The 12211-nt window shown below is 41.9% G+C and overlaps 1 protein-coding gene across 2 annotated transcripts; it reads right to left on the bottom strand.

Annotated features, from left to right (window-relative positions):
* Positions 1–2335: 2335 nt before the first annotated feature.
* Positions 2336–11670, bottom strand: eif4ea (eukaryotic translation initiation factor 4ea). Of its 2 annotated transcripts, XM_056599960.1 has the most exons (7): positions 11588–11670; positions 7341–7444; positions 7044–7139; positions 4308–4371; positions 4089–4202; positions 3504–3643; positions 2383–2880 (listed from the first exon to the last, which is right to left on the bottom strand). In XM_056599960.1, exons 1-7 carry the CDS (start codon positions 11603–11605, stop codon positions 2766–2768), a joined length of 651 nt encoding a protein of 216 aa, XP_056455935.1. In that variant the 5' UTR covers positions 11606–11670; the 3' UTR covers positions 2383–2765. The 2 variants fall into 2 exon arrangements, with proteins under 2 accessions (XP_056455936.1, XP_056455935.1); XM_056599961.1 differs by lacking the exon at positions 7044–7139 and having other exon boundaries at positions 2336–2880.
* Positions 11671–12211: the final 541 nt, after the last annotated feature.

The raw sequence follows: 12211 nt of genomic DNA on the forward strand, positions 1-12211 counted from the left end.
GAGAAAGGAGTAGATATAAAGACCAGACGAGAAACTGACGTTGCTTTGCTGTCCTCCTTCTTCTTAATTGAAGGAGCAGGCAGAGAAAAGCTCTCTCCTGCTGGGCTTTCATTAAAATACATAAAAATGTCACCAAAACTTGAAAGCTGACGGCAAGAATTAAATGAGAATTAAATGACCAAAATCGTGAGGACTAGGCTTGCGTCCCACACACACATGTGGCCCTCGCGCGGTCGTCGCTCATTGACGCCACCTATTGATCATTATAAGCCAATGCACAGCCTCTCATTCAAATGACTTAGGGGTCATTTGACCCCTCTGTGGCGCTAGTAGTAAGTAAAAATGGCCCGGCGTTCCTAGTGTTAAATACACAATACACAGTGTGTTGGAATCATGTTAATGTGTATTTAAAGACATTTCAATTTGTGGAAAAAATTGCGGGGGGGGGGGAATATAAAACAAATGTCTATCTACCAAAACTTTCGCGACCCCCCTGCAGTACCTCCGCGGACCCCCTAGGGGTCGCGGACCCCCTGTTGAAGACCTCTGAAGTAAAGGCATTCTTTCTTGCTACATGAGATACCTGTCTGTAATGCAACGCCCTGTTATACTGCATTTCTGTGTAATATTGACGGTTTCTATAGCCGTGGAGTCATAATGATGGCATTAAGAGGTGGATTAGTTCATGTAGGACACCACTGAAGGCCTAGGTGGGAAATGCATGGCCCGCCAGTGGTTTTGAATGATTCTCACATTTGTCCGGGGACTGTCGCTCCAACGTGTACGGTCTCTCCGCGTGCTGCTCATCACTCACTTGGAGTCGGCTAGTGAATAGACGATTAATTTATTTGATCAGAGCTCATCTCAATCGGTTAATTGAGCCCAGATGCAGGAAGTAACAAAGTATCTGTACTTAGTTAGTGTACTTAAGTACAGCTTCCAGATATCTGCATCATCTACCAGTGGCGGTGGGTCAATAGAGGGCGCCGCCCCTCCATGAAATATTCACTTGAATATATCTGCCAACTATCATTCTATTATCAAGATACGAAATAAATCAGCAAAAATACATAGCGTTTATCCTTGTTTAATTGTGTGATATACTTGTCACTGCCCGCAACCATTTAAATGCGTCTGAATGTCAATGATTTGGGCTAGGCTAGTTATTGGTCATTCGAAATAAAGCCCTCCAAGTCAGGGGCGCCGGCCACGTTGAAGTCAATGTAAGCTCGCTAACTTTTTGCTGTCTATCAAGCAGAGACAGCTTTTCATTGGCGCTAGAAAACTCGCCCTCAGGTCGCACCCCAGGCCAATGGTATCGCTTTTCTTTTTTGTCCTCACCACATGATTCGACAGTTCAGCAAATCAATCAAATAGGCTACCTCCCTCAGCAGCAATCGCGCAACACAACTACATGTAGAGGATCGTTAGATCGCTAACTAGCCGAGTTTTAAGCACTTTCCACCCTTTTCAGTGAAGGAATTGGACTCCCCAAGCAATGTTAGACTTAAAAGGAGCAAGTAAGTTGAATATTAATTTAGTCTTTCGGCCTGAAGCATATTATAAACAAAATTAAGCGACTGTCCCATATTTCTAACTGCATTTGAACTAAGTAGACATTGACACTCACAAAAAATGGACGCTATAGGACAGTGATCATGATTTGTCTCAATATCAGAATAACAACAATGGGTCAAATAGCAATGGATGGTGGACTGGCCATAAAGTATGCAGTGTAAGCTTGTCCAGGCCCTGAAAGTCAGGATGTAGGGTTAGGGTTACTTTGTTCTTAATGCGTTTGACGGGAGACAACAAGACTGGTTTCATCCTAACGGACAATCAGCGAAAAGACGAGTGGATCAGGTGTGACGTCAGAAGATGAGAATGACGTGAAGACCGAGACAGGAGGGGGGGAGAGTTCAGCGCCAGACTTGACGTCTCTGGGAGAGCTGGTAGCGCGGTTCAGGGAGGGGAGGTGACCCAGCAGACACCAGAGCAGCGACCAGACATCCCCGCCCATGTTCTCAGGAGTTAAAGGATATTAAGACAAGATTGTCTGATTTTGATCTCCTTCCCAGTTCTGTGTCGACAACCTTTTCCACTTGGACTCAAGTGAGGAAGTTGAATCACTACTAATCACGACTCTTTTGACACAGGTTTCCGTACTTTTACTTGAGTCTAGAAGACGAGTACTTCAGCGCAACTGTGGCTACAGCGAATTATCCAGACATTAAACCTGTTTATCTTACAACCGAAAAAAGTTAGTTGAAAACTCACAAGACAAGTTTGTAACAAACCAGCGTGTAGCAGACCAGCGTGCGGTGTTTAGCTGTAAAAGTTTAAAGTCATTTCATTGTAAGTCAAACTTCGATTCCATTCCATTACAATTGTTTCAAAGCAACATTAGACACAGCTTCATAATTTCAGAACTTTTAATTCAAAACCAAAATAACATCAAAGCTCTAGGACGGTTTCTTCTTCTAGCCAATGGAAACAAAACAAGGCCTTAAAATAACAGAAGTGTGTTTTATATAAAGATGCATTTATGATCGAACCAAACATGTTTCTGTAACGCTAACTATCGACTTCTCATAACTTTTAGTTGGCCCTCTAAAAATGAAGCAAATATTTTCTCATCTAAAGCAACCTCGAAATTAGAGAGTTTAACATCTCTACTCAAACAAAATAATAACGTACAAGACCCCATCTAAATAAATATAGAACAAAGCAGCATGGGCAGGGGTCACGGGGTCATCCCAGGATCATCAGGCAACAAACTTGTTCTTCATGGAAGAGCCGCTCTTGGTGGCGGTGTCTGCGTGGGACTGGTAGCCAATGATCACCTTCTGAGGCACGCCTAACCGTTCCTTATACACCCGCCTGGAAGCAGTGTTAAACACCTTTAATACGGTCCCCATAACACACCTAGTGTTAAGCACCTTTAATATGGTCCTTAAAATCCACCTAGTGTTAAACACCTTAAAACGGTCCTCATAACCCACCTAGGTTTAAACACCTTAACACAGTCTTCATAACCCACCTAGTGTTAAACACCTTTAATACGGTTCCAATAACCCACCTAGTGTTAAACACCTTTAACACGGTCCTCATGACCCACCTAGTGTTAAACACCTTTAATACGTTCCTCATGACCCACCTATTGTTAAACACCTTTAATACGGTCCTCATGACCCACCTAGTGTTAAACACCTTTAATATGGTTCTCACAACCCACCTAGTGTTAAACACCTTTAATACGGTCCTCATAACCCACCCATTGTTAAACACCTTTAATATGGTCCTCATAACCTACCTAGAATTAAACGCCTTTATTACGGTCCTCCTAAACCACCTAGTGTTAAACAACTTTAAAACGGTCCTCATAACCCATCTAGTGTTAAACACCTTTAATATGGTCCTCATAACCTACCTAGTGTAAAACACCTTTAATACACTCCTCATAACTTAAACAAAGTTAAACACTACTCATATGGTTCTCATACCCGATATGTGTGATGGCCTCTTTGTTCTCGTAGTCTCTCGTCCAGATGGCGATCTTGTCACCTTTGGCACGGACGTTGATGACTGCTCCGCACACATCGTCACTGTGTTCATCAAACGTCTCCCCCACCAGACAGAGGACCTGAACCAGACAAGATTACATATAAACAAGCCCAAACATGGGTACATAAAACACTAAACATTAGCCCCAACACACAGGATACATACTATATTGTAAACTAGCCCTAACCCACTCAGGTTAGTGCATAGCCATCAGGTGAGCGCCTAGCCAACAGGTCAGCGCCTAGCCAACAGGTCAGCGCCTAGCCAACAGGCCAGCGCCTAGCCAACAGGCCAGCGCCTAGCCAACAGGCCAGCGACTAGCCAACAGGCCAGCGCCTAGCCAACAGGCCAGCGCCTAGCCAACAGGTTAGCGCGCAGCTAACAGGTTAACGCTTAGCTAACAGGTTAACGCTTAGCTAACAGGTTAACGCTTAGCTAACAGGTTAACGCTTAGCTAACAGGTTAAAGCTTAGCTTAACAGGTTAGTACGTAGCCAACAGGTTGGTGAGTAGTGCGTAACTCACCGTCTCGAGCCAGAAGCGGTCCAGGTCTGCGCGGCGCTGCTGTTTGGACAGCGTGATGAGCCAGCGGCCGCCCCTCCGGTTCAGCTTGTCCTCCCACATCGGCTCGATGCCGTCCTACACATAGACACACACACACACACACACACACACACACACACACACAGATTGCTAAGCTAACACTAGCTTGAACAGTAGTGCTTGGTGCTATAATAGCATTACCTTGAACAGAGAGTAGTCACATCCGGACACCAAGTTACTCGACAGCTGGATGTGATTGTACAACCTGGAGAGAGAGAGAGAGAGAGAGAACATCTTGTCATTAGGTATGTCCTGAAATGAATCATAATCTGATATTCTTAATCTATAATCTGGCATCATGTATAATCGGATACAATTTATAATCTCATCATTAATATGATATCTCGATATGATCATACATTATTTGATATAACCTATAATTGAGATAATCGAATGATCTGTGATATATCTTAGGGCTGCTCGATTATGGGAAAAATCGTAATCACGATTACCGTAATTTTCGGACTATAAAACGCGCCTTTTTTTTCTCCCATTTTTCGATTCTACAGCTTATATAACGCTGCGGCTAATCTATGGATTTTTACATCTAACGGCCACTCGGAATATTGGTATTCAAAGCTTAAATCAGTATTCGTAGCTTCGTTGTTTTTTTTCCCACGTAAGTGACGTTACCAGAGCGAGGGAGGCAAACTATAAGCGTCAGCGACACCAAGCAGAGAAGCGAGAGAGGAGGAGGAAGAATAGATATCTTGTTACCCTTTACTTTATAACATAACATTAGCGGGATCTCGGGAGGAAAAGTAATACTTTCCCAAATGGGGGTCATCCCTATGTTCCCCTGTAGCCATACATACCGGGGAGCATAGGACCCTATTTGGGAAAAGCGGGGAACATAGGACCCTTTTCTGGGAAAAGGGTTCCTTTGTTAACCACAATCTATCAATCTTTAAATATTTAAATATTTAAACTCTGACGTGACATTCGCGTGATGACAGCCAATCGGCGTTCAACAGCGTGGCCACTGAGTGACATGTGTAACGTAACAGCCAATCAGCGTTCAACCGGCCAAATCAGTGCAGTGCAGTCCGGGGTGAACTGCAGCATGGAGGAGAAAGTGATTGTTGCCGTTTGCGACTCCCGGAGCTCTTTATATAATAGCAGGCCTACATAATATAATTGTATAATAATATCACGGCCAAAAGCTCTGTGCGCCTCCGGATGGCCGTAGCGCGGGGAGCTCTCGTAGGGATTGGGCTTCTCAGGGTTTGTTTACCGGCGTATGAATAGACTGCGTCAGGTTCTCCGACGTCTCTCCCTCTTCCACAAAAGGTAAAGACATGCAATGGTAGTTATCTCGGCCGGAATTTGGCAGTAATGGTGGAAAAAGTAACAGACCGGGGAACATAGAACCCTTTTTTTGAAAAAGGTTCCTATGTTCCCTGGCCACATACATATCGGGGAACATAGGACCCTTTTTGGGAAAAGCGGGGAACATAGGACCATTTTTTAAAAAAAGGGTCCTATGTTCCCCAGTCTCATACAAAGAGGGGAACATAGGACCCGGGGAACATAGACACGCTCCCACGAAATGCTAACCTTAGCTTAGTTGTTTGTTCAACTGTGACTGGCTTGCTGAAGAGCGTGAGCGCCTTGGCAATACCCGGGACAATATAATGGATACAATATGGACACATAAGACGATCAATATTCGGTATTTGTTATGGATTTATTGTACAAATTCCCTGAAAAGATGCACGTTCCAGGATGAATTGAAAAGCTCCCGTAAGGGCTGAGATGGCAGAGGACAGCTGATTTGGAACGGAACAACAGCTGTTCGCTTTCACAGGAAAAAACTAAGGAACTTCAACCTACTTAGGCCTACTAATTAACATTCAAAAGCTATTAAATATTCAACAAAATATGCAGATACTGTCAAAATCGGTTCCGGGGAGTTTATAGGGATTATTGTTTTTTATGGTGTTTTTTTCTGGAACGAGTATTCAAATATTCGCTTGGAAAAACCAACGAGTATTCAAAGCCAGAAAAATGGCATTCGGGCCAGCCCTAATGGTAATTAAACATTAAAACACCTGCAGCTTATAGTCCAGTGGGGCTTATATATGTACACATCATTCAATTTAGCTGCTGCGGCTTATACTCCGGTGCGCCTTATAGTGCGGAAAATACGGTATTTTGGTCAATATTTAAATCACGATTATTGGAACGATTATGTTTGAGTATGAAAACATGTTGTATTTATTCAGCATGTCTCTTCCTGAAAAAACAAAATGGTCAAAAAGGAAATTTTCCAATCTAAAATAATGTACAGATATGTATCCAGCTGTTCTGCCCTTTCTACAAAACATTTAAAAAAATTAAAAAAATCGCAAAACCCGCTTATGTTAATTTTGTGATCATTTGACTCTAAAATCAAAATCACGATCAAAATTAGATTAATTGCCTGGCCCTAATATACCTATATCATAATCTATAATCTGATGAGAGGTTTGCTCTTAAAACAATTCATGCCCAGTAGTGGGCTAACCTTAGACCATTTTCTCCCAGAAGTGGGCTTAATTTAGACTACCTGTCGCCAGAAGGGGGCTAACTTTAGGCTGCTCACGCCCAGAAGGGGGCTTACTTTAGACTACTTGCGCCCAGAAGGGGGCTAACTTTAGGCTGCTCACGCCCAGAAGGGGGCTAACTTCAGACCATGTTCTCCCAGAAGTGGGCTTACTTTAGACTACTTGCGCCCAGAACATTGTTCCCACTAGAAGAAATTGGTGCCGGTCACGTGTGTACGGGGCCTCATTTCCAATCGGTCATTCTGACCGGAGAAATTTCGAATTTTCAGTCCTCCTCATTTTTTTTTAACTTTAGACAGTTTACTCCCTTGGCTGACTTGAGACTACTTACGCCCAGAAGTCTTCCACGGTGTCGACCTTGGAGATGAGTCTCAGGTTGGCCTGCCAGGTTTTACTTTTGTCGTTCTTAAAGAACCACAGCGCCCACCTAGCGAGAAGCAGCCCTCAGAAACATCAGGACTTGTGAGAGGAACAGCTTCTCCAGAACAACCGAGCTGTGGCCAGAGGAGGCTACATGAGACCAGATGATCCTAACACAGGGAGGGGACAACAGAGTCCCAACTAAAACATTCCTGAAACCACTGGTTCACAGGTCAATACAACACCTATCCTTGGTGGACGAACATACCTGTTCTGTAAGGGGTGCTTGATGTACTGCAGGGCATTCACTATCGACTCAATCGTCTTCTCACATGTTTCGACCTTCGAATTGGAAGAAATTGGAGCAGAAACCTAGAAAAGAGAAACGGAATAAAATTCTTCATGAAGGATTCAAGAGTCTACAGAATATCATGGTTAGCAAGCATGTTCAGCTCTACACAACATCTTTGATGGGCCTTTCACACCAAAAAGAACGAAGAGCCAGTTCCGGGCTGGTGCTAGGGCCAGTTCAAAACAGGTTCCAGCCTTATCCCAGTTATGAACCAGTTGGTTTCACACAGGCCAGAGCCAGCCATGGAGCCGGCGAGAACAATGCATGACGTCACTGCAAACGTCTCCGCTTTCCCAGCAACCCTTGCGCCTTGCCGGAACTGTACAATAAGAAGAAGAACCCTCGCGCCAGTTTCAAAAACAACAACAACCATTTCGTCTTCACGTCAATAATCTGTGTATGGTTCGTTCTTTGAATATTCCGATTTAAAACAAAATCATAAAAAACAATTAAGTCGTTTTTTGGTTTTTCTGATTTGGTTTTGAATCGGAAAAAGGGCAAAAGGAATAAACAAATAAACTGCATTTTATTTAATCCGTGTATGGTTTGTTCTTTGAATATTCAGATTTAAAACAAAATCAGAAAAAACAATTAACAGTCGTTTTTTGGTTTTTCTGATTTGGTTTTGAAGCCGAAAAAGGGAAAAATGAATATACAAATACACTGTATTTTTCTGTTTTTTTAAAACAAAACAGGAAAACTGAATAATCCAGTTGCTTGTTTTGTTTGCGTGATACACATAAAGACGTTTCAAACGTTCCATCGAGTCTCTCGCATTCTACAATGGCCAGCTTTATTGTTTTCCGTGGGAGCAGGCGACTTAGTCTGCGAGTGGACGATCTGAAACTAAATCGGATACTAGATTTCTTCTTCGAAAGTTGTGCTCCACACACAACCTCCTCACCGTCATAACGGAGCACTTCGGGGCACCAGATTGCTTTAAGAGCGGTACTGATCGCGTCATGTGTCTTTCCAGTGTCAAATAGTTCACAAATAAAATCACCATAAGGTTCAAGTGCGGCCATAACTAAGGCTAAATATAATTAGAAAGTCTATTGCTGGTTTAGGTGGTTGGCTCTTTTTTCTTCGCTGCGTTCTTCCTTCTGGGTTAGCCGATAACTATAAATGTTTTTCTGTTTCGGGTTTAAAAAACCAACACACAAAACACACAAACATAAATAAAATGTTGTTTATTTGTTTATTCCTTTTGCCCTTTTTCCGATTCAAAACCAAATCAGAAAAAAACCAAAAAACGACTTAATAGTTTTTTCTGATTTTGTTTTAAATCTGAATATTCAAAGAACTAACCATGCACGGATTAGTAGAATCCGTGTATGGTTCGTTCTTTGAATATTCTGAGAACACTGCGTTCTGCCTTCTGGTGTATCCTATAACTGTGGTTCACGGATTTCCCGTGATCCGTACAGATCAACCATCACGGTTCGGGACACAAGTGATCCGCGGATCGGCTGATAAAAAATATATGTTGTGCGTTGACGTGATCAGCGCATGTTTAGAGGACAATTCCGGTATTAACAACATCATCAAGTATCGTAGCGAAATACAGTTTCTGTTGTGTTTTATTTGGCGTTCCGTAAATCCCATTGAACGTAAACCGGAACCGGACATGTTTAGGTTTGTTTGTAGTCTTTTCGCTCGGTTCGCCGTATCAACAGTAGGGCTAGAACCGAGCGAAAAGACTACAACCAACCCCCCTTGCAATGAGCAATGATTCTCCCAACCGAAATCAATGGATTTACAAAATGCCAAATAAAACACCACAGAAACTGTATTTCGCTACCAAACTAAAAAAAAGAAGATAGGGATGTCTGCATTGCCTTGGGAGAGTGTAGACTCTAAACTCTCCCCAGGCAATGCAGACATCCTGAATTGTAAATCCAGGGTTAGGGATTATTTACTATCCTATCCATGTTAAAAAGAAGAAGGAATAATGCCTCAGATTGCACATTTTTTAAATATTGACCATGCTTAAAGGAAGCAGGATTATTAACTAATTTGTCACTTTATTTTGTTTTTACACAGTTGGAAGATTCTATTTAAAGTCACATTTGTCTTGTTATCTTCATTGTTGTTGTTGATCCGAAAATGATCCGACCCGTGACTCAAAAACCGTGACCCGATCCGAACCGTGAGCTTTGTGATCCGTTGCACCCCTACCTATAACTATAAATGTTTCCATTTTTGTTTTTCTGTTTCGGGTTTAAAAAACCAACACACAAACACAAATACAATGCCGTTTATTTGTTCATTCCTTTTGCCCTTTTTCTGATTCAAAACCAAATCAGCAAAACCAATAAACGACTGTTAATTGTTTTTTCTGATTTTGTTTTAAATCTAAATATTCAAAGAATGAACCATACACGGATTTAATCGCGTTTGTGTGTTTTGTGGTGGTTTTTTAAACCCGAAACAAGAAAACAAAAATAAGATACATTTATAGTTATAGGCTACACCAGAAGGCAGAACGCAGCGAAGAAAAAAGAGCCAACCACCTAAACCAGCAATAGACTCTCTAATTATATTTAGCCTTAGTTATGGCCGCACTAGAACCTTATGGTGATTTTATTCGTGAACTATTTGACACTGGAAAGACACACGACGCGATCAGTACCGCTCAATATGGTGCCCCGAAGTGCTCCGTTATGACGGTGCAGAGGTTCTGTGTGGAGCACAACCTTCGAAGAAGAAATCTAGTTTCCGATTTAGATTCAGATCGTCCTCTCGCCGAATAAGTCACCGGCTCCCACGGAAAACAATAAAGCGAGCCATTGTAGAATGCGAGAGACTCGATAGAACGTTTGAAACGTCTTTATATGCATTTCTTTAAATCCGCGTGCCCTTTTCCCGGCATTCATTGCGGTTTTATCTAAATATCACGCAAACAAAACAAGCAACTTGATTATTCAGTTTTCCCGTTTTGATTTAGAAAAACTGAAAAATACCGTTTATTTGTATGTTCCTTTTGCCCTTTTTCGGCTTCGAAACCAAATCAGAAAAACCCCAAACCCTTTTTTCTGATTTTGTTTTAAATCGGAATATTCAAAGAACGAACCATACACGGATTACAAATAAACTGTATTTTTCTGTTTTTTTAAATCAAAACGTGAAAACTGAATAATCAAGTTGCTTGTTTTGTTTGCGTGATATTTAGATAAAACCTCAATGAATGCCGGGAAATGGCACGCGAATTAAAACAAATACATATAAAGAAGTTTCAAACGTTCCATCGAGTCTTTCGCATTCTACAATGGCCAGCCCTATTGTTTTCCGTGGGAGCCGGCGAGTGGACGATCTGAAACTAAATCGGATGCTAGATTTCTTCTTCGAAGGTTGTGCTCAATACTGAGACCTCCTCACCGTCATAACGGAGCACTTCGGGGCACCAGATTGCTTTAGAGCGGTACTGATCGCGTCGTGTGTCTTTCCAGTGTAAAATAGTTCACTAATAAAATCACCATACGGTTCAAGTGCGGCCATAACTAAAGCTAAATATAATTAGAGAGTCTATTGCTGATTTAGGTGGTTGTGAAACCAAAACACTGGCTCTAGCTCCGAACTAGCCCGGAACGCGCTCCGATTTTGCGGCGGTGTGAAAGGCCCATGAGTGTCGTATTATATCACAATACAACTAGTATATTTCATATCATAGTTAGTTACGTCGATTATAACTAGTAATATATTATAATATCATAGTTAGAAAGCATGCCTAGCTCTGTAGAATATACTGCGTAGTGGAGAGAGGGTCTAACTACAGTCTCTAGTGGACAGAGCGGGTCTACATCAACTAGTGTCTGGATAAGTGGATATGGAATATATCTAAAATAAGATTTAAATAGGACGACGGTTGGGCACCACAAGCCGCTTACTTTCTACCCGAACGCTGATAAAGTTAATAATTTCATTAAATCATTCGTGAATGAGTTCATTTCGTTTCACAAGGATCACGAGTACTGAACAAGCATGATAGACCCAGGTGCCGGGGTGAGCCTCGCCTCGTCTAGTCATCAGGGGAGGCTCCAGGTAACCAGGGCCGTACTTCATCGCTATACCTCCTAAAGTTTGCTAACTCGTAACTCATTCGTACTTTAGTTACGCATGTTATCCTTAACCAAGAAATGGACTCCGGTTTAAATCCGACTCACCATTACTCCCGTCGCCATGTTTCCTCCAGCGTGAGATGACCGAATCCGAACCGCCCAATCAGAGCCCTTTAAATACTTATCAATGCACATGCGCAATAGCTTCGTGTTAATTCGATTGCATACTGAATTATTTCACTTTTTAATAATTCAGCGGACGCCCGATATTTATCCAGATAACAATTTGGAAGTAAGTTAAAATGGATTTCAACCCTTAACAAAACATCAGAGTGAACAATTGGTGACCAATTAATCTTCAGTAAGTGACTACTCAAACTAAGGCTAATAAGTACGGATAGTATGGATATTGGAACACAGCACAGGTCTTCAGTTAGTGAACACTAGTGACCAGAAGTCTTCAATGAGTGACGATTCAGTTCGTGAACAGGTCTTCAGTTCGTGAACACTAGTGACCAGAAGTCTTCAATGAGTGACGATTCAGTTCGTGAACAGGTCTTCAGTTCATGAACACTAGTGACCAGAGGTCTTCACTGAGTGAAGGACAACATGCTGTAAACGCTTTATTGAAAAAAACTTGGACAGGAACACATAATAATAATAATAATAATAAATTGTATTTATAATGCACTTTATATTCAAGAATCTCAAAGTGCTTCAGAGAAAAAA

This window comes from Gadus chalcogrammus, chromosome 10 (genome assembly GCF_026213295.1).
Source record: "Gadus chalcogrammus isolate NIFS_2021 chromosome 10, NIFS_Gcha_1.0, whole genome shotgun sequence".
In the NCBI taxonomy this organism is placed as follows: domain Eukaryota; kingdom Metazoa; phylum Chordata; class Actinopteri; order Gadiformes; family Gadidae; genus Gadus; species Gadus chalcogrammus.